The 27,528-nt window shown below is 44.2% G+C and overlaps 2 protein-coding genes across 4 annotated transcripts; one reads left to right on the top strand and one right to left on the bottom strand.

Annotated features, from left to right (window-relative positions):
* The first annotated feature begins 4,558 nt into the window (after positions 1–4,558).
* On the top strand, positions 4,559–11,892 carry MRPS22 (mitochondrial ribosomal protein S22). Its single transcript, NM_001245466.2, is given in 8 exon segments — positions 4,559–4,670; positions 4,880–5,040; positions 5,761–5,925; positions 8,003–8,146; positions 8,617–8,700; positions 9,637–9,782; positions 11,359–11,467; positions 11,717–11,892. Coding segments are annotated over 8 exon segments (999 nt in total). The 5' UTR covers positions 4,559–4,573; the 3' UTR covers positions 11,810–11,892.
* A 535-nt stretch (positions 11,893–12,427) lies between these two features.
* Positions 12,428–26,169, bottom strand: COPB2 (COPI coat complex subunit beta 2). Of its 3 annotated transcripts, none has more exons than XM_030280794.4 (22): positions 26,012–26,169; positions 24,662–24,799; positions 24,321–24,407; positions 23,327–23,453; positions 22,613–22,761; positions 21,413–21,559; positions 20,311–20,410; positions 20,039–20,181; positions 19,621–19,820; positions 19,226–19,336; positions 18,881–18,969; positions 18,698–18,804; positions 18,274–18,417; positions 17,497–17,627; positions 17,005–17,212; positions 16,667–16,777; positions 15,688–15,902; positions 15,320–15,412; positions 15,060–15,240; positions 14,877–14,945; positions 13,166–13,258; positions 12,428–12,780 (listed from the first exon to the last, which is right to left on the bottom strand). In XM_030280794.4, the coding sequence occupies exons 1-22, from the start codon at positions 26,012–26,014 to the stop codon at positions 12,685–12,687; spliced, it is 2,742 nt and encodes a 913-aa protein (XP_030136654.4). In that variant the 5' UTR covers positions 26,015–26,169; the 3' UTR covers positions 12,428–12,684. The 3 variants fall into 3 exon arrangements, with proteins under 3 accessions (XP_030136654.4, XP_030136655.4, XP_030136656.4); XM_030280795.4 differs by having other exon boundaries at positions 13,166–13,255; XM_030280796.4 differs by lacking the exon at positions 13,166–13,258 and having other exon boundaries at positions 12,555–12,780.
* Between the last annotated feature and the right edge of the window lie 1,359 nt (positions 26,170–27,528).

Here is a 27,528-nt window from a genome sequence, read left to right as displayed (position 1 = left end):
AAATACAATTACGAGAACAAGGTATTGACTACTTGAGCTAGCAACAGGAGAGAAGGAAAATATTATAATTAACCTTTGAATTGGAGAGTGCCATCTTCTAATTTTTCTGTGCCCAAAGAACAAAACAAACCAACAAATGTGCCAGGATATTGCTCTTCCTTCTCCTGTGAAAACAAAGGGATCACACAACCCACCTGCCCACACCTAACAGTTTGTGCTGCACACCAGATTTACAGTTCATAGTGCCTTGGCAAGCACTTGGATTCAGAAGGACAGGACTTGAAATTGTGATAGGATGTAGAGGAAAGTTAAAAACTATTAAGAATGGGGAAAAAAACAGTTACTGAAACTATACCTCACTTTGAATAATACTGAATATGTACTATTATTTCTTTCCTTTATAACTATTTTTAAAAGATAAGTATTACAAGAGGAGAAAGAAATTTTAAAACTAATTTGAAAAATAGGGACTCTTAATTCAGAGCACGCTGAAGTTAGGAAAGGACTTCAATGGGCTTTGGCTCAAGCCCTTATAGTGTAGCAAAGAAAACAATAAAAACTGAAGTGGAATTTATATTCCTACTATAAATAATGTATGTAATCCCAACTAGTGGAGACAGTCTTTGTGTGTATCTAATTTATCATTACTAAAGTGAGATTATGGCAGCTTTATGTGAGACAGAGGCAAATGTGGGTCATTAATGAAAACAGTTTATTTACATTACCCTCTGCAGCTCCTAAGGCACTTCCCCTTGCTCTAAGCCCTCGCTCCTGCCCCGCCGTGGCCCACAGGAATACAGCACAGAGTGCAGGGCAATCGTGGCTGAAACAAGGCTGAAAACTGAAAATAAAGAGCACAGATAATCCTTCCTGCTTTGTCATTTCCCCTTTGAATTGAAACACGGATGTCAAATAGTCACGGCACAAATAAAACCTCGAGGGGCATTTGGTCTTCAGCCTGTGCTGACCAGGAGCACTTGCTACAAGTGACAGCACCAAGGGAGCAGCTTTAGGAGCCTTTTGCATCGCGTTTCCTCAGGCCCTGTCCCTGGGGATGTTTGCAGCAGCAGAAGGCAGCTGGCACACAGGGTGAGAATGTTGTAGCTGAGCTCCAGCACCTGAGGTTCAGCAGGCAACTCTGAAAATAGGAAATCCTATTGAAAATGACAACTCCAACAATTTTAGCAAAAAACACCTACTCCCTCAATGTACGTGGTGAAAAAAAACCATGTGTAGTATTTAATTCCTCTAAAAACTGGTTTGATGATATAGTAAGGTTTGTGTCATCGCTCCTATGTCAGAACTCTATGCCTTCTCTGGAAAAAATAATTTATCTTCAGACTAACCAATGCAGGTTTAGTAAAAAGAGCTTCCAACCTGGTCCATTGTGTCCTTCAGAATAATGTTCCACAGCATTGCCAGATTTTTTTCTTATCAGGATCAAGAGAACCGACTATTAACTCTAAAAAGGTCACATCATCAACTGTGAACACATGCACAGCCTGACTGGGTTCACTCTGTGTTCTTCACATAACAATTGGGTGCACAGTTACCAAACTTGACATTTTGTATTTTTCCCAAGAAAGAATTCTTCCTTCCAAACAACTTCTCATTACTAATTTGACATATTTATGCTTCAGGAAGACAAGTAAACTACAGTCCCTTATTTTATCAATTAAATAAGCAAAGCAACAACACAAGCGCCCAAGCTCCTCGTTTGTCTCCTCTTTCCCTGAGATGTCAGCCAACTGGTGCACTCTGATCAGCAGCCTTCTGATCCTTTTGTGCTCCTGAAACTGTCAGTGAAAAGGAAATTAATGCCAACTGTGCAGGTAATTTTGCATAGACACTTTCCCAGTAGAATCCAGACTTGGACCACCAATGGGTTTCACTGGGACATCCACCCATCATCAGATGGTTGCAATTTCCTAACAGCAACTATCCTGGGATGCATTGAAAATAATAACAAAAGCTCAGAAAGATTCTTTATTTCATTATTGATTTTTACACCACCGATTCTTCAAGCTGGTGTTACATTTTTAACTACATCAATATAAAATATCCTACTTAAAGCTGTCACTTTAGTACAAATTTAAACCAGAATAAAATATAACCAACCTACCCATTATAAATGATCCTACTTTATAAATTATGTTAACCTACTATACTTCCATCTACAGTATAGTTAGTTAATATTTCCTTTCATCCCACCAATCAAAAAGGTTAATCCTCACAGCAGCTGTTACTACTCCAGTACAGACTGAATGTGAATTTAACCTCTCCTGGATATTGCCCAATAAATTCTGTTGTTTTTCTAAGCACTTTTGTGAATTAAAATGGACGTTGGCTTGCCATCCAAACTTATGAACAGGTCTGAAGTGGCTTTTAGGCATGTTGCCAAAAAACTTCCCAATTCCCTTATAGGGTATAGCTCTCACTCCAGAGATCTTCCATGCAAGAACTGAAAAACAACACCTTCTCCATTTCATCAAAATTATTTTTCAATTTCTTAGCATTATTTAAATAAATTCTGCACAAAATGGCATTAAAATAATATTAAGGGTTTCATTTGCTCTCTGCAATAACCAGTAATTTCAACTTAGTTGTAGCAAGGCAAATATGAGAACAACATATCCTCCTGCAACCTTCCTGACAAGGCCAGGATATTGAAAAGGCTGAATATTAAATTCAACCCAGAGCATGTGTTTGGATATAAGGCTGAGAAAAACAGGAATGCTCCCCCGTACAAAGATCACCAATTATAAGAAACAAATACACTTTTTAAAAGCTGATACTTAACTTTATTTTAACTAAAACCAATACACATTTTAAAAGCTTCATTTTCTCCCAGACATCTAATTGTCATTTTCAAAAGTAGTATAACTTAGACTTTGATCTGGCAAAGCAATGAACAACCCTCTAAAGTTTAAAACAGCTGGAGCTCTACAGAACATAAGCACATTACTTGTGTTGCTCCTCCTGGAGATTAAATCCTTCCTGTTTCAATGGGAAGGCAGAAGCCAGCTTGAACTGATGGGTGGCTTTGATATTCCAGAACTTGAGGCTTTCCGGGCTCTTGGACACAGACTTGCCTGCCTGCTGATAAGAGAATAATAGAATAATCAATACTGGAAGAGGTCTTTGAGATCAAATTCGGTTTCACGCCTCCCTAAGCACAGTCTGTAAGACTGAAATTCACAATGGAAGATATACAGACCGGCTAGAATAAATAAACTTAAAGTCATAATAAATTTACAGCTCCCTGAAACAGGCCCAGTTATAAGAAGTCAGTATCGCTTCGTCACAGACTTTAGAGCCGATGTGTCATAATTATTGAGTATAACGCTAATTTTGGTTTTATGGTTAAGTGCGGTTATGTATTTTCATTTATTCATAAAAGCGTTAAAGCTCCCTGAACACGAGGGCAGCAGCTGCTCCCCACCCGCGGCAGTGGGGCCAAGGCCGGGCTGACGAGGCCGGTGCCCCGCGCAGGGCAGGCGCCCCCGGGCACGGCGCGGGGCCGGAGCGGCGCTGACAGAGCCGGGTGGGCTTTAATGTTTCATGTTCCTGCCTCCGGGGCAGCCTGCCCGGCCCGGAGCGGCACAGACAGAGCCGGGTGGGCTTTAATGTTTCATGTTCCTCCCTCCGGGGCAGCCTGCCCGGCCCGGAGCGGCACAGACAGAGCCGGGTGGGCTTTAATGTTTCATGTTCCTCCCTCCGGGGCAGCCTGCCCGGCCCGGAGCGGCACAGACAGAGCCGGGTGGGCTTTAATGTTTCATGTTCCTCCCTCCGGGGCAGCCTGCCCGGCCCGGAGCGGCACAGACAGAGCCGGGTGGGCTTTAATGTTTCATGTTCCTCCCTCCGGGGCAGCCTGCCCGGCCGCGGGGCGGGGGTGCTCCTCACAGCGGGCAGCTGCCGGTGCAGCGCACCCACCGCCGCCCGCAGCCATCCGGACCCGCGGGTACAGCGCTTTAATCCCGCACAGTGGCTCAATCCCCCCGCTTTCCCGACTCCCCGCTGAGAAGGAAGGCCGCAGCCCTGCCCCGCGCCTGGGGCTGAGGGAGCCGGGCACACGCGCTCCCGCAGGCACCCCGCAGCGCGTTAACAGCGCAAAGGCGCCCAGAGCGCCTGGAGCAACAACGCTCTGCCCTTTGCCTCGGGACCGCGCGTCCCCCGCGCCGGGAGGCGACTCAGGGGAGACCTCGTAGCCATCTACAGCTTCCTCATGAGGGGCAGGCACTGGTCTCTGCTCTCTGGCGACCAGTGACAGCACCCGAGAGAACGGCCGGAAGCTGGGTCAGGGGAGGTTTAGGTTGGATAGTACGGAAAGGTTTTTCACGCAGAGCGGCCAGGCACTGGAACAGGCTCTGCAGGGCAGTGGTCACAGCGCCAAGGCTGTCTGAGTTCAAGAAGCACTTCGACAACGCTTTCAGCTATAGGATACGACTCCCGGCACACGAGGTGACTCTCGGCCCAGGCGTGACTGGCGCGCAGGGCAGGAGGAGCCGGGCTGGCCGGTCCCACCGTGCCTCCATTTCCCGGCGCGCCGCGGGGCGGCAGGGGCGGAGCGAAGATGGCGGCGCTGAGGGCGCGGGTGGCGGCGCTCCCCGCGCGGCTGCGGGCGCTGCGGGCGCTCCCCGCGCGGCGGGCGCTGGCCGCGGATGCGGGCGGTACGCGAGGGGACCCGGGGCACCCCCAGCGCCCTGCCTGCCGGCCGGCCCGGCCTCGGGGCCCAGCTGTCCCGCGCGGTGCTGGGCGGCTGCGGAACGCGTGGGGAGGGATGCGGGGCGGGGAGGGATGCGGGCGGGAGGAGCCGTGAGGGCAGGGGTGACCGTGGTACCCCTTCAGCCCCGGTAACAGCGTGCGCCCTCTCCCGCAGAGGGAAAGACCGCCCAGGACAAGCCCGCCTTCACGGACGAAGCGGTTCAGACGCTGCTTTACAAAATGACGGGACTCGACCTGCACAAGGTGTTCCGGCCTGTGAAAAAGGGCCTCAAGCCGCCCCACTACAAGCTGATGACCGAAGCTCAGCTGGAAGAGGTAGGCTGCTCTGCTTCCTTCGGAAGTAAGTGTTGATTTTAGCAAAATGCCTGTAATAGCCCATATTTCTGCGTTCCTTACCGCTGCATTTGAAAACGTTCTGGTTTCTTTACTTTGTTTCGGATTATTCCCTAAATCAGTGTAAATCAATGTTTCTTCATTTGCAGTAGTTTGGTTTGTCCAGTTGTGTGCGATTTTGATGGAATATGGGAGAAAAACTGATCTTTTTTGAGTGATAGTTTCTCTTTATTAACCTCTTAATGCTTCCTAACTCTGTCAAACACCTTCATATGATACTTAAGTTATAGCCCTGGGAATTCTTTGACTACTTTTTTTCTCCCTCTCCCCTTTGGTCTGACTTCATTCAGGATGATAAAGGGCCTGATTTAAGCCAGTTCTGCTGTAGCCATATACAAACTGTTGGTTGTGGTTTGTATTTTGGGGGAAATTTACCATGGAAAAACACCTAAAATAAAGTTGGTGTTTGTCTGTTGTAGTTTTGTAACTTCTGCTAGCATTTTGTCCAGGTTTTAGTGGTGGTAAATTGTTTTCATGAAATTCACCTACCTAGAGGTAGAATTGGTGTCTCATTTTTTCTCAACTGCAGAAGAAGAAAACCAAGCTTCTAAATGAAAATATTTGTCCTTAAATTGTATATTATCTTTCCAGTAGGATGATATTTTTAGTTGTAAAATTAAACTACTTTTTTTCCCCTACAAGGCCACAAGAAAAGCCATTGAGGAAGCTAAAACAAAACTAATCATGCCCCCTATTTTGAATGAACGAGAGCCAATTGATGATGTCTTAGCAGAAGACAAAGTCCTTGAAGGAACTGAAACTGCAAAATATGTGTTTACAGATTTAAGTTACTCCATTCCACATCGTGTAAGTAACGTGATCAACAGTATTTTTGTTCCCAAAATAAGCTTTAATGCAAATGTAGATGGGTCAGTTTGGAAAGGGCTGAGGAGTTGAAAGTTCAGTCTGGTACAAGGCAGTAGAGAAAAATGTGTTTCTAAATACCTGCTTCTAACTGATAATCATAAATTACATTCTGCTACTCAAAAGCAGACATAGGAAAGCTGTATGGTAAGTAGTTAATTATTTTATAAGCAGGTGCATGTGATATGCTAGGACTGGTGAGTTCTTCCATGCTCCTAGAAGATTTCTGTCAGACTGGATTCCTTTGTAAGATGGAACTACTCCACACTTGCAAAGATCTGGTGGAAAGGTGTGGAAATGATGAATGAGTTTCCAGGAAAGCTGTGAAGAAATAGTTGTCTAATGGAATTGGGGAGTATAAGGATAAATTTTCCTTTGTGTAATTAAACATCTCAATTGTCTTTAAGTACCAGAGGCCAGAAAAATTCTTAACCAAGTTCTGACTCCAGGAACCCTTCATGGTTCAAACGTGCACATAGTGATGATCCTCTGAAATGAACTGCCCAGTCTTCCATTTATTACTCTTGAGAGCTTTCTCCAGGAAACTGCTGTTTATCCTCCTGCTGCACCATTGTCTTGGTTTGAAAGACAGGTGTCTGCTAGGGAAGGCAGAAAGCCTCCCTTGGAATGGAGAATGTGAACCCCCTCCCTCCAAATAATTCTAATTTTGAAATTAAGGAGCACTCAGCAAAGATATGGGAATAGGAATAACAGTTCTTTACTAGGATGTATAACAAGGCAAACAAAACCCAGTAACTACAGCACTAACAACAAACAGGAGCAGGGAGCCGGTAAGAGTCTTCTCGACTGCAGGCACTTCCCCCTTTGGTGCAGTTACGGTCACAGTGGCAGGAATGAGCAAAATCCCGGGCTGGGGGGTGAGATGTACCAGGGGTTTCACGGCGGTAGCTGGAACTGCGGGACCACGGTGTAGAGCAGGAGCAAAGAAACAGCGGGGACGGAGCAGCGGCGGCCCGGCTCCGGGCAGGGCCGGGAGAGACGGGGCTCGGGATTGCCGGGGCACACGGGGCTCGGGGTTCCCGGGGCACACGGGGGATTGCCCGGGCACACGGGGCATTGCCGGGGCACACGGGGCATTGCCGGGGCACACGGGGCTCGGGGTTCCCAGGGCACACGGGGGATTGCCGGGGCACACGGGGCTCGGGGTTCCCGGGGCACACGGGGCATTGCCGGGGCACACGGGGCTCGGGGTTCCCGGGGCACACGAGCAGACGATGATCGGTCCCTTAGGGCTGAGCTCCAGCGGTGCCGGTGAATTGTCCCCACAGTAAGTGACAGCCGGGCCGTCCTCCTCCCATGCCAAAGAGTGAGAGAGAGAGTCCCCAACTCTCCAGCGCTGTCATTTACATGCCTCTATTCTCATGGTATCTCTGTCCCCCCGCAAGAAAACTCCCAAAAAACAGAGCACCCAGCCATCAGTACTTCTTAGCAACTCAATGGGAAGAAGTTCCAAATGTAACAAGAAAAACCCAACCTTCAACAACCATACTGAAAACTTTCCTGTCCAGCAAACTTTCCCATTTGCCACCCTAAAGCAGTTATGCTTCTGAACAGATCTGAGTATATTGTTTAATTTGTTGTATTTTTTGCCTTGCACTTGCTCTTACTTTATTCTAGCCTACCTCTGGAAAAAAGGTACAAAAGTGCACGACACTTGCGTTCCTAATTTTTGTATGGGTTATTAAATGATAAAATCAGGCTAACTTTCTGTCTGGGTGTGGGTCATGTTGTCTCTAAACTTCCCAGAGCCATGGCTTTCAGCATTGGCACATGCACAGTTGTCAGACAGCAAAACTGAGGTTCAAAACCAGCGCTTATTCAGCAGGTAGTAAGGCAGAAATGATCAATCTGGCACATGGCAACAGTCAGGTAGAAACTGGTGTTACTAGGGTGACTTTAGGAGTAGAAAGACTTTGACAAATGAGGGTTTTTTTTAGGATGGTCCTGGCTATGAAGAGAGAAGGCTTTAGACAATGTTTGTTTTTTACCTCATTTGCAGGAACGTTTCATTGTAGTTAGAGAACCAAACGGGGTGTTACGCAAAGCCACCTGGGAGGAACGAGACAGGATGATCCAGATATTCTTCCCAAAGGAAGGGCGCAGGGTGATTCCCCCAGCATTATTCAAGGATGAGAACCTTGGGGTAAGCTCTTCTTGGCTTTGAAACTGAGCACTTTTACTTCATTGCAGTCTGACAGTGAAACTCTGCTCTCTGGGCAGAGTAACTTGGAATAATCCATTCTGCATGGGTGTGTATAGTTGCTTGAAATCTGTTTTGACAGTTGCCTGTCATTATTACTTGGTTGAAATACTTGAAATAAAGTTCCAGGTCAGGGCCAGGTACATCCTAGGTAGGTGTAATACTGTGTCATACTAGAAACAATTGTACATTTAATCTGGAAATGTGAACTGGTGTTTCAGAATCAAAAACCAAGCAACATTATATTAATGTCATCAAGGCAATTGCTGTACTTCTGTCCATTTTGTCTTTTGATGAAGGGGTTACTCATTGTAAATACTGTCCAGAACAGAGTTGTGGCTGCTGTTTTGATTTTGGGATGTTGGGATGGTGCGATTACATAATCTACCCCTGAATCCAAACTGCTGTTTCAGACTGTATTTCAGCAAGACCGTCACGAAGATGTCCTGAACATGTGCATTGCTCAGTTTGAGCCAGATTCACCTGACTATATAAGAGTGAGTTCACTTTCTATTTTTCTAGCAAAGGAAAAAAAAAAACAAAAAAAACCTAGTGGAGAATTGTAGGGTTTATTTTGTAAACATAAATATTTATCTGGGGAACAGGGGTGTTGGTCATATGTGCTCTAATTTTCCCATAGAGATTATCTTGTGATGAGTTTTGGGGTTTATTTTTATGCAGAACAGTAAAAGAGGATTTTGCACGAGTAATTTTCGCCAGCCTAGAAAGGTACTGCACATACAAAAATGGTCTTTATTCAGGTACTTTTGGTAGCAAAGCAGAATTGATGGTAACACTTGTCAGGGGCTCTGAACAGAGTTTTGCTGCTGAAGTCACACTGACTGCTGGCTTAGGAGCTAGTAGGAACAGCTAGGGAGCTGACAAAGTGCATTTTGAGAAAGAGCACTGTGCACAAAGTATTATTTTTGACAAAGACCAGCTCCAAAAATACAGTTCCAGCAGAATAAAATTAGTAGCTATAGCTGCTGGTAAATGTTAGTCTACACTTGCTTTTAAAATGTTTACTTCTCTTTAAACTGTAATGTTCTCAGTGATTTGAGAAGTTGTTACTTGTATTAGGCAATTTTTCAAGTAACTTTTTTTCCTAAGTTTCACAGCTCCTTGCTCTAGTATTTTTCTCCTGAAAGAATAGCTGCAGCTTGGCCACAGTGCAGAGAAGGACCAGGGCTTATGTCCCTGTCTCCCCAAAAGTTCAGGAGACAGGATTTAGCTTCCTTTTACCATAAGGATGTCTATGCCTAAGTACCAAGGACTCGGCTAGCCCGGTGTTACCCTGAATAATAACAGGCATATGGTTCAGCATGTGGCTTACCCCTGCACCTTAGGGAAATGAAAAGGATTAAAAACTGAGAGGTACAGGGGGAAAGCTGTCACCAGGCTCCAGTTCTGCAAACAAGCGTGTATGTGCACAGGTTCACCACCGCACCTACGAGGACATCGAGAAACACGGCAAGTACGACCTGCTGCGCTCAACCAGGCACTTCGGGGGCATGGTGTGGTACCTGCTCAGCAGGAAGAAGGCAGATGGCTTACTCATAGACATGATCAACAGAGACCTGTAAGTACAGCCCGGCACCACTTCGGAATCCTGCTGTAGAGATGTATGATGCTCCAGGACGGTTTGGGTGGATACAGACGAGAGATCTCTGTTGGTTGCTCTTAGAAGATAAGGTTTATTCGGGATGGTGAAAGGTCCTGCCTCGAGCAGCCAGACGGAGCACGTGGCAGGGCCTGAGGTGATGGAGGAGGGGAGAGACAAAGGGAAGAGCAGGGAGTTCCAAAAGGGGGGGGGGGGGTCCAGGAGGAGAGAGCAAGTTTCAAGAGGGCGTCTGGCCCCTCGGAGACCCCTTATCAGGGGGCTTCAAGGTGGGCTGGAACAAGACTTGGGCCAATGGGGTTACAGGCACTTGATGTTTCAGGGGAGGGTTACAGGTGTGGGGTGACCCATACATTCTGGGAGGTGAGATGAAACAGTCCATTTGGCTTTTGGACCCCTCTGTAGGTAAGGGCATTGTCCAGCCAGTAGGGGACATGATATTCATCCTGGCTGTACTATTGTGGTTCTTCTGCTAGGCAATCATATTTATCTATCCTTCCCAACATCCTGCCTTGCCTTAGAAAAAGTACTGCCTTTCAACAATAAAACAAGTATTTCTGGCAGATGTAGGATAGTTCTCACTTGCATGATTTTTTAGGCCAGCTCTAACTAACAGTTAGCTGTGTAGCTACTGTTAGCTGTACAGGAGCAGTAACAGTCCATGAAGTTGTAGGGTATATATAGGTTTCTGCAGAAATTAGCCTTCTGTAGTTTTTGGGTTTTTATTTTTGTTTCCCATGTAATTGTCAGAACACTTCCAGCTCTGAGCACTTCTGATCTTGAAGTCTGGCATTTCCATACTGAGCTCAGTTTTGGCTTATAGAACTGATACACTCTAGGTTTTTGAGCAATTCCTAGGTAGCTTAGGAACATGTAGATAAGGTTTCATTTTAAATGGATGAATTTCTATAAAACATGGTGCTAAAGTTATTCAAAGTTCCCTGAAGTTCAAAATGTCATTAGAGCTGGGAGAAATTTGTACAGTCAGAAGTACAAGTTGCAGTGATAATGGCATTTATTTCCTGCTGTTTCAGTTAGAAACTTGAAACAGATGGTCAGATCTTGCTTTTAAACCCGAGCATATGGAGAAATCAGGAAAGTTCCTGGTTTAGAATCAGATTGGTAAAGGGAAAACTCATGTATCTGGCCAATTTAAACAAGCAGCGTTTGGAATGTCTTTTTCTGCCACAAACGTAAGTAGTTTTAAACTCAGCTGAGAGCTCAGTGTCACAGGATTTCTAATGCTGCTTCTGTAAAACATACTGGTCATCACAGTCAGTGTTAGAAAACTCCACTAAATATTCATTATTAGTAATTAATTATATTTTCAGAAGGATGTCAGCTGTATTACTGCTGAACAGGCTAGCAGACTTCAGCAGGGATACATGTAGGTATTTGCCTGTGTATTCCAGGGATTAGATACTCAGTGGAACCAGCAGTTTGAGAGCCTGTGCTATGCAAAGTACATTACAAAATACACTCTCTATAAATATTCTGAAGAGAAAGGAATTGCTAAAATGAGCCTTTATTTGTTTAGGCTGGATGATGCTACAAGTTTAATTACACTATATCATATGCTTCACCCTGAATGTCAGTCAGCAAAGGCAGCTAAGGAACAGAAACTTCAAGGAGTTGATCTGATCAAGGTAAGCTTTTCTGCTTTAAGCTATGTAACCTGCAGAAGACAGCTTTTCAAGCAGCAGAACCCTATTTAGTAGTTAAATTTCTCCTTACCTTAGGAAGCAGATACTTAACCAGAACTCTTTTATGTGCCACGCTGGGGTTTTTAAACTCTGTATGTACAGCTGCACCAGGATTTCAGTTGTGGGTGGCTGATCTGCCACTGGCATGATGATTCTGCTGTTACATTAACCTCTCTCCTGCCATGGCTGCAGGTATTTGTGAAAACTGAATCCCAGAGAGAAGGTTATATTCAGCTGGCCCTGCAGGCTTATGAAGAAGCAATGGCTACTTCTTCAGCTTCATGAAGTAAATCTCAGCTCATCAGAAGTTTTAAGTCTGTTTATAAGCATTTTCTGTACAGGATTCCACAATAAATGCTTGAAAATGACTGCTATAGAATGTATCTTTCTTAACTGAAATACATATGAATCAGTACAGCAGTTCCTTTTGAAAAGTTCTGTAAGTGAACTTAGAGCAGCCATCATGACTTATTTTTGCTGACACGGTACCCTAAGTTCAATTTTTTTTATTGTTGCATCTTAAATCTAAGGAATTGCCCACAGTTCATTTTAGTTACTGAGGTAAGTGCAGGGTCTGGACTGCTTCGTTTAGGAAAGGGTGTAACAAACACCACTTCTAACCCTTAAGCTGTATCACTGCTCTGCTGGAGCTTTTAGCTGAAGTAGTGTCTGAAAGAGTAACTGAGCTGATATTGATGGTTACCAGTGCTAGATGGCAGCACAGTGAAAACACAATCACATACCTCAGTGTAGGTGCTGAGAATAGTCACGTTAAAATACTATTTTTCAGCTACTGTGCTCCTCTTTCACAGATTTGGAATATACACTATGGAAGCTGGGTTAGTCTTAAGAATTGTACTATATTTAGTAAATACTACTACTGAATGGAGGACTGAGGAGCAGAACGTTTAAAAGGATTTATTGAATCACTTGATAAATGAAAACATTCTGTAGTATGTTCTGGAGGAGGCTTCCATCTTGAATTTCAACATACTGGAAGCTGATTCTCTTTGTACAGTTGCTAGCTGTATGCTTCCTTCTACATGTACTTGGTCCGCTTGTGATATAAAAAAATAACTTGGAGCACTTAATCCACAGAACTTCATTCCTCTGGGTTTTGACCAAATTATTTCCTGATTTGGTCATCTGTAAAGGGATGTTCACTCATCTAAGATCTCTTCATCCAGATTGATATCTGTGGTATCAATATCCTCCAGATCCAAGTTATCTAAGTCATCTTCCAGGTCCAGCAGTGTCTAGGGAGAGAAATGACTGGATGAGGGAGATACCATTGTGGTTACATGTGATGCACCTTATGGGATGGATGGGTCTGCACACTGCAAACCACAGCCAAGGCCTCATGAGGAACTCAAGTGCTAAAGGAGGCTGGAGAGCAGCTGCCTGCTCGGTGAGGAAGCCTCTTCCACCAGTGCAGCTCTTTACCATGCTGTGAGCAGCTAGGTTTGAACACCCCGTGTCACCCCCACCTGCTGAACTGGTCTGTTACTGTGTGCAGGGCTCTGAACACTGCTCTGGCACTGCCAGAGTCACGTGTGCAGTAGCTTGGTTAAATCACACTCATTGAAGTCTTTACTATAAAATGAATTGAGAGCTTATATTTCCCCTCATAAAACTGGGTACCTTTTGATCTCTTGCTGGAAGGTTATCAGAATTCTGCACAACTGTCTTCATCACTTCCTGTTTAGGAGAGGGAACTGGTTCTTCAGCCTTCTTCTAATGCCAAAGAAATTCCTTTAGTTTTCTTTCAACAAAAGCAGGTAAACAACAGCAGACCTCTACTGCCCCTTGCCCAGTGGGTCTCTTTCAGCTTCCCTTAGTTACTCTTGAGCCATATCTTCTCTATCAGAAAAGATTCTAGTCCTCACTCCATTATTTCCCTCCCCAGTATATTTGATGCAGTTGATGATGGAACTGATAAAATGAGAACCTACAGAAATTAACAGTTCATTTTAAATACTGAAGTGTTGTTAGTGATTTTCAACATCTTCAGCAGGAGAGACTAAGTTAGTTGAGACTGACAGCAGATTTTAGTAGTTGCTGGGCTTTGTGTTCCAAATCCTATAATGGTTTAACACTTTCTTCTTGCTTCACTTGTGCACAAGTTTTACATTAAGATAATTCATCAGTCAGTACTCTTACTGAAGCAATGGTACTATTCAAAACTGTATTTAATTCTAGAATTAATCTGTCTCCTACAAATGTCCCATATTCAGCCTCAGCTGTAAGAGGAAACTGGGGCTCAGGGCTTCTATGCAATCATGAGCCGAATGCAAAGATGAACTGAGGTCTTGTTGTCAGCTTCTACGGCAAGCTAGTTCTCAGTTCTTTCCTTTTGTTTCCATAGGTAGTCCAGACAATGTTATTGTCTTTAACAAATGAGTAGACAAGTTTGATTGTGCTTCAATAGTATTTCCTATGATGCACAAGTGGCAAAGAGTGACTACAGAGGCTTGAAAGTAACCTAACCTCTCTGCTCTGTCAGGGATGTCCAAAACTATGTTTTATAGTGCATATCCTATGAGGAAAAATGTACAGACAATGGAGAGTTGTAGCTTTTCTGTTTCTCCTTCAGTTTCCAGTACAGTTTTGATTTTAGATGTTTATAGCCTCTAAAGAGTTGTGCCAGCATTACTGCCTTTAAGAAACCCTCACATTATGATTTTCACATACAATGTAGTGTATTTGACTTGTGCAAAATTAGAAGTTGTCATCTTCTCCTAAGGCTCTGAAAAGCTTTAAGTGTTTGTTTCAATCTGTATGCTTATACCTTATAGTTGTCCTATTTTCTGCATAAGAATTGGACTACTGAGGTGGTAAAAAAATTAGTTCGTTACTTCAGACATTGATTAGAACCTATGTTCGAGTACCTGAGTAGGATTCCTGGTCAGTTAGTTACTGAGCAGTGTTATTCCATAAACATAGGGCACACTAGTGAAGAACACAGAGCATTTGTCATTGCTGTAATAGGCAAGAGTTTCCATTTCCAGCTACTGAGCTTTTAGAAAATCAGCTGCAGTCAAGGCAGTATTTGTAAATGCAATTGGAGTTACTTTTCTGTAGGATTAATTCAACTGAAAGACTCTAGAACTACTCACTCTATACAGGGTTACCCAAGGTGAGGAAGCACACAAATAATTTCACAGTCAAGAAGCTGTTAGTTGGTACAGATGTAGATTAAAAAAAATCTGAAGCAAAAGAACATGAAGCCAACTGCAGCACTTACAGTCAAGGTAATAAAAGCAAAAATTTGTCCATTACCAGTGAAATATTCTCCAGGATAGATGTTACTGTAAGATAGCAAAATTCTCCATTAGATTCATCAGTCACTGACCTGAGATGTCATTATTCCAGAGGGTTCAAATCCTTTTGCTTCTTCAAGTAAGTTTCTTTCTTCGTTTGGCTAAAAGTTAAAAAAAAAAACCCAGACATTTAAGTGTTGCACTGAGTTGCTTAGAGGTGATTTTACACAGCACCAAATGTTATTTTTCTAGAGACAATAAAACGTTCTACTTACAGTGACAAGGGGATATTCCCTGGCTGGTCGCAAGTCAGTAAGACTTTGCTTAACGTACTCTTCAGCAACAAAAGCTTCCTTTAATCCAGGGAAAAGATTTTCATATTCTGTAGGATCAGCAAGGGACTCAGCAGCCTTTTGATTGACTTTAGAGAGGTTCTCCCGCCAGAGTTTAACAACCCTGGAGACATAAACCAGATTTGTTACAGACAGCTCATTTAGACAACACAGCTCATGCTCTGCACATGCTTAGAAATTACCTTGAAACCTGGCTCGGCAAATACGTCCGTGCAAGGAAAGCAGCTTCAGGGAGACGCCCAGTTTTGATCAGGAGCTCCAAACAGGAATCAAGCCTAAAAAGATTTCAAAATGTGATATGAACCAGTAAACTTAATAGAGGTAAATTCTTGTATTAGAAAGCTGTTTATTCTATTCCATTACTTTAAGGTGCTTTCATTTCAGATTTTAAAACTAGTAGTCATCATAGAATGAGCATTTCTGAGAAGGTCCTATGCCCATCTTTCTCCATGAAGTTTTCAGTTAGCTGAAGTTAACCACTTGAAGAACCCGAGGGTCTCAGCACTTGAGAAAGAAGAACAGAACAATCAGAAGCTCATTTGCTACTTACTTTCCCTGCAGGAAGTAGCTCATAAATGCTACATTATTCTTGCCATCCTTTTCTGCACCTTCGGCCAACTTGTTCACCATGCTGGCATTCCCTGAAGCTGTGGCCAGGAGCAGCAGCCCTCCGTAGTCTTGGGCATGGTGGAGACACTCCTGGGCTAAGCCAAACTGGCATTTACTGATGGCAAGCTCTGCAAGCTGCTTCCACTTCTGTTCTGACTGATTGTACAAAAAGGGGAGAGGGAGGGAAAGAAAAAACCAAACCACTCACATTTCTGAACAGCATCTAAAGGTTTTCAGAGCACTCAGTATGAAAATGTAAGTTGACTTGTGAAGGTGCTGTATCCCATGACTACACCTGTCTTCCCACTGAGGTACTGTGATTATTGCAGCTTCCCAGCATGACACAGTGAGTGTTAAGAGATCCCTACATTACATAAAATAAACAGCTTCTCAGTAAACATGGGGAGGGGGGGGGAGGCAGGCATAACTCTGGAAATTTACCTATAACAATCTCTTAAAACTCCCAATACTGAAAGGTTAACTGAGTTAACATTTCTTCTAAATAACTTGCTTAGGAAGTATGAGATCGACTCTCTGCATAAGAATGATGGGGACAAATCAGTTTTTTAGTGCAGCAGTTTAAGTTTGCCAAAGCTAGAACAAAGGTCTGAAGGCTTCAGCCGTATCTTTCCTCCTCTCCCTGTTAAGTCCTGGAGATTAAGGCTTGGTTCTGGATTCAAGTTTCATATTCTCCAGGAGTTCCTGTAGCTTTCTGAGCAGACACTATTCTTTGTCCCCCCATTCCACAGCTTAGATTCCTTTGAATTACAGGCAGAAGAACTTCATCAAAGGAATTGGAGGCATTTCAGTTGTGTTTAGGGAGTTGTATCCCCACATACCACTGCATTTTCTTAAAGGGCCTCTCAGACACCTGCTAACACTCAGAATCCAGGATGAATCACCCAAATTTGTATTGTTACCTCTGCTTCCACTGCAAGCTGATAGGCTATTTTTAATTCTCCAAGCTGAAGAGCAAGTTCAAAACGATGCTCTGGATCTGTAGATACTGCAAGAGCTTGTTGTTTGAAGCCCTAAAATAAAAATCTGACAGTGAAGCTGAGACCTGTCAGGTCAAACATAATCCTAAATACTTTAACAAAAGCACTCTGAACAGAAGGTTACAGTGTTCTCAAACAAGCAGGATAATTAACGAGTTAATGTTCACAGATAATATCACTGGGTTTTGCTTAGCAAACTCAATTAAGAATGTGAACAAACTGATTTATTTAGCAGAATAACTAAGAAGTAGTTTTCTTGCCTGTTTTTCAAGAAAATGTGCGACCCTGGTTCTCTGTTCTTTTGGGATTGTGGGAAGAACTTTGTCAGCCATGCTGAAATCTCTCCTCATCACAGCGGTTTGATATTCAAGCACTGAGACCAGCAGGGAGTAACTAACAATGTTTAGCTCTTTATCACCCAGATACAGCCTGTTGTCCTTGGGGATGTACCCCAGGAGATACATTGTTCTGAAACAAAACAAAGAGCACTCAGCTTCAACAGATCCACACAAACAGTCTTGAAAAAAACATTCCAGTAGTTTTTATGGTAGCAAGGATAATCCCATCAAACACTCTGCTTTTCCTGGATGCACTCTTTCAGAGAGCACTGTTCATCCCTCAGAATTGCACTGCTGTCCCACTTGTTCCCACCTCTGGTGCTAAAGCAGGGCACAGCAGCAGCTGCCAGGGTTCACCTTGAACCCCCTTTCACTGAGAGAACCTTGAACACTTTAGCTGAAGCAGCAACTCACCTGTCCAGGTGGGCAATGGTGACAATCTCTCCTCCAACGTAGTAGTTGAGTCTGTTCACAGAACTGGTGTAAATAAAGCAGTCACCGACCCACAGACCTGTTTTCACAATCTCCTGGATCTCACCAAGAACCTGCAAAGCAAATTTTGGGTAATTAGATGCATAAAAAGGTACTTCTAGGTAGCAGGAAGACTACTGTAATTTAAAATATAATTCCATATTCTATACTTAAATAGTTGGGCAAGTTGCAAATATGTTTAGATACAGATTGGAAGTACATAAATGATAATTTCCTTTTACTTGGATGCTACCCTAATTCCTAACTAAGCCAATTATAAATCTAGGAAACAAGCTCCAAACTAAGCATTAAGCAAGACAATCAAAGGTAACTTTCCTTCTGAAATTTTGATTCACCACATGGGGTTTTTTTTCACTTCTCAAACTTAAATAGCATTTCAAAACTTTAAAATTTTAGAAAAAGAAATTAAGCAATGACCCAAAAGTGTGTTTTAAAAAAAAATCTGTATAACTCTGACAATAGTGAACCGATGAAGAGAAATGCAGGCATCAAGGTCTATTATGCTGGGTTTCAGACAGGAATACACTCCTCATGAATCCCATAAAAATTATTAAATGTTCTCAGGCAGGTGCACAATGTATGATATTAAAAATGGTCTGGAAACTAACACTTAAATTCGACGGTGTTAAGGACTAAGTTTGTCGCACTCTCTTGCTTCTACCATCTCTAATCTCATTCCACTTTTTAAATATAAGGTACCTCAAAGGCATCTTCAATTCCATCTTCAGTGACACCTTCATGTGTTTCTTGGGCTGCTGCCACCTTTTCTGACAGGTACTTGAGAATGAAGAATGACTCTTCCGTAGCAATGCACACAAGCTCACCCGAGTCAGACCAGAAAATCTGTGACAGCAGAATCAACAGTGGCAGTGTTACACACCCCAGGCTAAGAAGGATTATGTAGGAATTAAGGGTAAAACACAACAACTCTAGAAGCTTTAGGACTGAGAAGCCAACACATACAGGAATTTTTCTGCCCTTTCTGCTACATGACTAAGATAAACTCAAATTATTATTTTTTTTATTGACAGCTTTGCTTCATGCAAGAAAACCAGTTTAATAAAGAAAATATAAATCAGTAAACCCAAACAGGTAGTATCTTCAGTGCCATGCAGAAACTCACATGTTTGGGCTGGATTTCAATCCTGCGAATCAGCTCTGTATTCTCCCAGTCATAGAATGCCAGGCCATTGACAGATCTGACTCCCAACAGAAAGCCACCATAGATGCCTGCAAGAAAATAAAGGTGGAAGAAATCCACATTGTGCAAAAACCACACCAGCATATCTATTTTTAAAGTACTTACCTTCGGCTCCAAAATCAGGCTTGAAGGACTTCTTCTCTTTGAAATTTTTAAATATCTTTACAACACTGTTGCTCTCCCTGATTGCATACCTAAATAGAGATTAAATTTTAAATAAACAAAACAATTATTTAGTTTCCAAAGTAGGAAATTACTAAACCAAAAGCTGCTATAAAACAACTGCATTTGAGTTATCTTCTAAAACAAGCAGAGTGCTAAAAGTCCAAACTTTGCAAGCAGGACAACTACTGAAAGTTCATTTTTTGTTTTGGGTCTGCATGGCCTAAAAACTAAATTAGCAGCAGCATATGTAATACAAAGGAAAGGAAAAAAACTTTCAAGACTTACTCTGAAGAGTCATGTGCCCACACAAACTCCTGTGCAGAACCAAAGCTCTTGTTCCTCAGAGCCATGGCTGTATAGATGATGTATTCACCATCACCACACACCACCACGAACCTGGGGCAGGAGAGAGAGGCACTTGTCAGGTATCTGTGTCCAGGTCAGCAGGCAGCAGCAAGAAGGCAGATTATCTGTAAAGGCTCCCATGCCCAAGGTTATCACTGAAACACAAAGCATGAGCTTTATATATGCCTAAAAAGTCAAGGAACTCCATTTCCTTCCTGAGTCATGCTCCTTCTGGTCTCCACTGAGCACCTCTTGGACCCTGCATCCCTTTTATTTGAACCTGCTAACAAAAGAAACCCAACCAGTTCAAGAGAAGTGATGAAGGAATGTGTTACCGTCCATTAGGGTTGTGCTGGATCGTCTGAGGATAGATTTCACAGCTGCCCATATCCTTCACAGCCAGTGGCAACCTCTCTCCATCTTTGATTTCAGCATCTCCCATAGCTTTCAAGTTAGCCTGTTGGACTTCGGAATGTTTAGCCCAAATAATTTTTCCATTTGCATCCATGGACATGGCAGGTTCTTCACGACCAAGCTAGAAAGTAAGAAAGAAGTGAGGCTATGGAAAAAATACATTGTTGCTTTTCTTTTCAGTAGAAAATAGCAAGTGAAATAGCCGATCTCTATCAAGAAATGCCAACTAAAATGCCAAAATGTCAGTATTTTACGTATTGTCCCAGAATGAGAAACCAGGTGTTGTGCACACAGGACAGCAATGAATCACAGTGTCTCACTTCCACCCATTAACTGTACCTTAACAATGATGCTGCCTTCATCATAGCCCAAAGCCACGTTGTTGGAGCCCCTCAGGCTGGCCACACACCAGACCCTCTCCATGCCGTAGTTCAGGGTGCTCTCCAGGCGGTAAGTGCTGGAGTGCCAGATCCGCACCGTGCCTGGAGAAAAACACAGGGACGGATCCTTTCATCTCCGTGGGAGGGCAGCAGGGGTGCAGCCACACCACCACAAGAGCTCTCCCCTCAGTTCTTTTCTTGTCCTTTCTACACCAGAAAACCCAAAGTTACCATCTTCAGAGCCAGTGATGATGATGGGCAGCTCCGGATGGAAGCTGACACACGACACGTTCTGAGCGTGGCCCTCTAGTGTCTGAACACAAGTTTTATTCTGAAAGAAAGAGAACATAATGCCACATTTTAACCCTTATTTCTTAAAAAAAAAAAAACAACTCTCCCAAATTGATCTGAAAATTCTATAGATTTCTAACATTTGCAAGGTGTTCAAACAACAGCACTAAGCTATTAAAAGGTGATTGCATTGAGCTGTACCTCCTGCCCAGAAGAAAATACTTCCCTTGACAGAAGTGTTTTCCTCTATGTTCAGATGTGTTTATGGCTAGAAAATAGGCTTTCTCAGAGCTGCATTGCACAACACATTAAAGCATGATAGAAAGCTGAGTTCACTGCAAAAAAAAAAAGTCATAACCAACCATTGCATCAGAGGTGAAAATACATCTAATTTAGGTCTTTGGTAAGAATGTTCATTCACACACTTGTGAGACATGCTTGAGGTAACTTACACTGGAGCATGTATAGTGTCTCCAGCTGCATATGGTGGCAAAATCTCAAGCACTCTTGTGTACTACTCATGACTGCATTGAATACTTAAATTAACAGTGCCAGCTTCAACCAGGGCAGTAAGTTTTAGTGACCAGAAAGTACCACCTAACAACTTCTGTCTTGCCCTTGTGGCCATTCAGACCCGTAGACAGGAAGAACTTAGGAACTCTAGGCTCCAGCAACAGAAGTGAATCCCTGGATTAGATCTCTTTCCTGAGGAGCATTCAAACAGAGCACCTCATCACTCCTGCCCTGTTTGGGGGTAGAAGCACTGCATGGGTGTGCGTGCCACAGATGGTACTGTGCCAGTGCGTACAGGATGAAACAGAAAGCTATAAAGAATGAAGGAAAAAAGAGAGGTGGAAGGATGGAAAGAGTTGATACATGAGCAATATTTACACTTGAACATAAAGGAGGAACAGCTCAATCCATGAACATGAGGCCTAAAAGGCAGGGAATCAATTTGTCACAAGAAAAAAAATCTAACAACAGAAACTTTATACCAAAGGTGTCAGCCTGCACAAAGACTTTTGAAGAGCTGAGCACACACCTGGTAGTCCCAGATCTTCACCAGGCGGTCATCTGCCCCAGAAATGAGGTATGGCTTGTCCCCACCACTGTAATAGTCAATGCAGTTCACTCCTTTCTCATGGCCTTCCAAGGTGAAATTGGGAGAGGATGATCCAAGCTGCCACACCTGACCAGTAAAACACAACCACCTGTACCCAGCAACCTGCTGTGTCCAGGTCATCCCTGGCACACACAACAGGTATCCAGAAGTACTTCTCAAGTCCAAAGAGAAGTAACACAGAATTCCAAAGACAATTGTTTTCTTAGGTGAAAAACCTCAACAACTGCTCAGCAGTCCTTCCCCCAATAAACACAAATAACATCTTGAATTGCCCATGCTCTCTGCTCATACCTCTAAACATTGAAATTAGTTGCTTTAAACTTTTTTTTAAGGATATGAAACTATATAAAGCACTGTTTTTAAGAAGTACTATGTGTTTATAAAAATAGCTAGTAACTAATTGCTATTATACATGAGTTTCCTCCATGTCCTGAATTTTATTTTTTCCAGTTACACTAAAGAATATAAAATCTCATGTTAAATGAGGAATCAAAATGAAGCAAGTCAAGTGTATATATACTAGTGTCTTCTCATGTTTATCACATCAAATCAACATTTATGTGCACCTGATCTCAACATCTGTGGCCATATGAAATCAGTGCTGGCTTTTTACAGCCAATATACTGAGAATGTACAGGAAATCTGAGGAGGTATTACTGCTCAGTGGCTGCAAATCTGTAGTCACAGATATTTAGTAACAGCTGCACAGCAGATGAGACCATGAGAAGGCTGAAGGCATCTCTGGAAACAATTCCATGCACAGACAGCCAAGGACACCTTTACCAGGGTTGAGTTTCAGTTTTTAGTGCACAGTTAAAGTATTTATCCGCTATACAGTTTAAATACTCATAAATTACTCATTGAAAATAAAACCATTACTTCTCTCCATTTTTCTGTGCAGTCCAAATGGAAATACAGTACTTAAAAGAGTTTAAAGAACTATTTTTCAATTGTTAGAGGCAACAGATAATCTGGTATATTTAGTGAATTTTTCAGTCAAAATTCTATTTACTGCACCTGCTTTTAAGAATACTGACCTATCATCCATACAGGATTTTGGTTTGTGTACACTAATAAAATCACTTAATGACTAAAAAACCATAAATATCGTTTCCCTACCTTAATTGTCCTATCCAAAGAAGCACTGGCAAACTGGTTATTGTCTTTTGGGTTTATGACAATCTGCATGACGTAATGGGTGTGCCCTTCAAACACCTGAGAACAAGACCATTTCTTGTCCCAGTCCCAGAGTTTGATCAGCATGTCATCTGGAAAAAAACACAAACAACAAACCAGCAAGCTTCAGTGGGTGATAACAACCTCCTCAAAGTGCATAATCCTCCAGAATTTCATGGTAGAGTATGGACAGGAGGCACTGCTAATAATCTGTTTGCATCTATAGGATTATCAGTCCTCGCAGAAGGACCACAGGGAGATGAAAGCTGTCTGTTGCTTTCAAGTCAGATTCCCAGCTAAAATCTTACTCCAAGCCACAATGAAACTTTTTAAAAAACACAACCTGAACTGTTATTTGAGAGTCTGCCACGCTAATTAGCACATATACAAATGTTTCCTCTGGGAGATAATAAGAGAGAAGGCTCTTTGCTCTTCTCTGACAAGAACACAAGCCATTATATTTTAAATTTTAAGTGCAGCTGATATTCCATTAAAAAAACATGAATGCATCTACCAAGAAACAACAAAATTACAACTGTCATATTGGCTTCTTGCTCAAGGACTCCTGAGTCTTCCCAAGAAGACCTGCAAGCCCTCACTCCACAAGAAACAGGAGCCTGAGAAGAGCTGAACATGCAAAGATCCCACAGGACTCACCACTGCTCGTGAGGATGAAGGGCTGCGTGGGGTGCACTGCAATGCACCGGATGTAGTCGGAATGGGCCTCAAACATGTGAACTCTTTCCAGGGTGTTGTAATTAAAAACTCTGATCTGCATGTCATCCTGGAAAAGGCAGAAAAAGCCACATGAAAAGAAATCTCTTGTGCAGTCCACCCTCCGTGCAATGCCGGGGAGCTAGGAAAAAACATTCCACCATTAAAGACAACAAAATGTTTAGGATTTTTTCTTGCCAATGATACAAATTATACGTGGATTCAGAAGGCTATAAATGACACACTGCTGTTTCAAGTCATTTATGAATTGGAAAAAACTTCAACCAAATTTTCATTTTTACAAGTAACTGAGTCATGGCAGCATATGGTAATGAAATTAAAATACATTTTTACACTGGGTACAGGGCAGAAGACTAGGAAGTAAATGTTGAGACAAAAATATTTAGGCATTACCTTAATTTAGCCAAAAAATATTGACTCCATAAAGAAAAATGTGTTACCAAGATCAGAATACAACTATTCCTCTCAAGGTACATTCACGGAATAAAAGCAGACATTTTTTTCTAGTGGTGAGCAAAACTAAAAAATTATTTTTAATATAACCAAGAAAAAAAGTAGAAAGCAATTTCAAATTTATCTTACCTAGGACTGTCAATAGTTTAATCTGAGTTAAAGTAGCACATATGATACTGAGTCAGAACTCTGTGCTGAGTACATTCCAGATGGCAGTAAAAGCTGAACTCCATCTACCTGGTATTACCTGCAAAGTCAGTCACCTTAGCAGGTTGCTCCCTTTTGAAATGAAAATTTAAGCTTCTAAGCTTCCTTAAAGGAGAAAACTTCTGGGAAACTGTATTCCCTTCTCCTCTACAAAATCGTATCACATCAGATTATTCCGTGATGCAGAAAACAATGGGATGAAAATTGATCAGAGAAAGTGCAGCTGAATAGGAAATCACAAGAGGAAACAGCTTACAGCTCCAGTAACAACCCAGTTCTTCCTTGCCACGAACTTGGCAGCTCTCACAGGCAGGTCACACACTTCAAAATTCTTCACCAAAGTCTGAAAATAAAAACAGTTACAGTTTATAGCACTGGAGAAAATCCTGACTTTGAAATGAGCTCTTTCTATTTTCTTAATGGTGTCCACTATGTCACTTCCTTGTCTGCTGATACAGTGACTCCTGTACTCAGCCAGAGGGAGCACAGTCAGTTAGCAGCAGTGACTGAGAATCCTGTACAAATTCAGTTTTCCAGCACCAGATAACATCCGTCAGTTACGCACATTTCACAACAAGGTCCAGCTAAAGCCCTCACCTGTGTCTCATGGTTCCAAACACAGACACTGCCGTTGTAGAGGCTGGCCAGCATCCATGGCTCCGTGGGATGCAGGTCCACGCTCTTCACACGGTCAGAGCGGGCCGTCAGCTTCCGCTTGATGTCCAGTCGCAGAGGCTGGGGGAAACAATTGGGAGTACCAGGTGATTTCACAGCAAACCAGCTCAGAAAAAGGAAAAGGAGAGCTGCAGTTCACTCTGAGAATGAAAGGACTCAATCCCGCTGTCCATGCAGACAGATGGTTACTACTCTTTTCTCTCTGTGTATCTGTTTTTGTAGGTCATATCCCACCAATGGCAGTTGCTCTGCTTAATTTAATTCTGTGACATCCAGAATTTCTTCATACTGCAGAAGTATCACCAGCAGAGTAAAAAAAAAAAACAAAAATGCACTGCACATCCTCCTGGTGTCCCTGAACTATGAAAGCAAAGCTAAAAGAACTTGCTTCTAATACAAATATTAGAAAATAAATCTTCCTGCTACTTCACCTGACAAACCAGGAAGAAAAATCACTACCACAATAGAGCCCAAACAACATTTGCCCATTATAAATTTACTGCCATTCACAATTCAAAAATTATGTTTTAGAACGGAACACTGTCTTGTAGAAACTGACATCAGGGAAAAGTTTAAGTCTTTCTCTTACAAAGTCGGCTCTGACCTTCCACTTTAATCACTGGCAATGTACAGCCAGAGTATTTAAAATGCATGAAGTCTAGCAAAGTAATTTTCTAATACATTTGAGGCATTATGGATTCCTTTAGACACTCACTGGAGATCATTTAACGCTGCTTTTATCTCACAGAACTCAGTGGATAATGGCTGACCAAAGAACACTGCACGTATTAATAAAACCTGCAGTTATCTGTCAGACACTGCAAGGAAAAAGAAGCACCTGGTTATCAGGTAGCACCTGTACCACAGCTGTGACATGGGATGTGGAGATGAATTTGGGTTCACCTCTCCTGCTGCAAACAGCAGAAAGGCAGGCACAGCTACACTTGGCTCCGCGCTTATCCCGGGAACCGCTGGGACCCGCAGCTCCCGAGGGACGGGATGCGTCCCGAGATGCGACACGCACCCCGAGCCCGGGACAGCCGCTGCCTGGGCTGAGAACACCACGGGCAGCACCACACTGCTGCTGCTGCTGCTGCTGCTGCTGCTGCTGCTGCTGCTGCTGCTGCTGCTGCTGCCGCCGCCCCGGCCCGGCCCGGCCCGGCCCGGCCCGGCCCCCCATGCCCTCGGTCCGCCCAGCGCGGGGTCGCGCTGCCTCGCCGGGGCCGGCTCGGATGGTCACCGAGGCGCCCCCGTGCCCTGTCTGTCGCTCACCATGGCCCCGCTGTGCCGAGCAGCCGCCCGTCGTCCCCGCTCCGGCCCCGGCCCCGCTCCGGCCCCGCTCCGGGCCCGATCACCGACGTGGAGCTTCCGGGGCTCCGCTCTCGCCACGGCGCCGCCGCGGCGCCCCGCAGCCTCGCGAGAGCGAGGCGCTCCCGTGGCATGCCGGGACATGTAGTCGGCGGCGCCGGGCCCCGCGGCATGGCGCGGGGCAGGGTGGGAGTTGTAGTCGGCGCGGGGCCGGCTGGGGGTTGTGGGGCCGGCTCCGGGCCGCTCCGGGCCGCTCGGGGCCGCTCGGGGCTGCGGGGACAGAGCGCGGGACGGCACCTCCGGGACCGAGGAACCCAGCTCGGGCCCTCACTCCGCACCCCGAGCGGCACCCCGTGTGTCTGAGAGCGTTTACCGGCACCTTCTGAACCCTGCCAGGCTTGGTGCTGTGCCCCCCGCCCTGCGGAGCCTGTTGGGTGTCCAGCCTCCGTGAGAACGACTTTTTCCTGATTTCCAGCCTCAGCCTCTCCTGACCCGGCTCTCTGCCGTCCCCTCAGGTGCTGTCGCTGTCACTACAGAGCAGAGATCGCTGCTGGCCCCTCGCTTCCCCCCCGGAGGATGCTGGAGATTGCTGTGAGTCTCCTGCAGGCCGAGCAGAGCAAGTGTCCTGAGGCACTCTCACGGCATCCATCCCGCCTCCATCGGGACTGCTTCGGACACTCCCGAGCAGCCGAACTGCTCGGCTGCTGTTCCGTACTGCCGTGCCCAGCCCGTGTCCCCTCAGTGCCCTGTGGGGCGCTCGGCGGGGCGGTGTGAGGCTCTCCGCAGTGCCGCTCCCGCTGTGCCGCGGTGGCACTGCCGAGGGACCCGAGCCCGGTGACAGCGCTCGGGGCCGGCCTGCCGGGGAGCCCAGCGGGCCCGTCTCTCTCGAACGCAAACACGTGGGCCTGGTCAGTGCTGCAGGCCCCGAGACAGGCAAGGTGACACTTCTCTCAATCATTTTGCCAGCTAAAATTGCTGCAATTCCAAACAGCATCTAACAGAAACATGGGGATTGTGAGCTTTGGGAAGCACCAGAGCACAGGGAACGACTCTTGAGGGAGTTTCTCCTACCTCACTCCCAGACTGAAGTTCCATCTCTAAAAATTGCATCCCCCACATTTTGTTGTAGAAAGGAGACGAATAACACGGAGGATCTTTAAATTCATTAGTATCCAGTTAAAGAAAATTATCCTTTTGATACAAGTGTTCACCTGGAGACTAGGAGGCCTGTGTCCTCTATCCCACAACAGGGCAAGGATTGCACTGGCCTGGAGTGTTTACAGTCTGAAGGACATAAACAAACCAAAGCGAGAGAGACAGAACAGTTACTACAATTCTTATGATTTTCACTCTGAGGGAGAAAAGACAGATAATTAAATTTTAAAAATACCCTACAAGTCTGATGAAAAGTGAGAAGAGAAAGGCCTGAAGCAAGAAAAGGGGCACAATATTGTCAACTGCTATGGATGAGTTTAGACTTT

Source organism: Taeniopygia guttata, chromosome 9 (genome assembly GCF_048771995.1).
Source record: "Taeniopygia guttata chromosome 9, bTaeGut7.mat, whole genome shotgun sequence".
Taxonomy (NCBI): Eukaryota; Metazoa; Chordata; class Aves; order Passeriformes; family Estrildidae; genus Taeniopygia; species Taeniopygia guttata.
The sequence above is the reverse complement of the archived record's forward strand: the minus strand, read 5'-3'. Positions and strand labels throughout refer to the sequence as shown.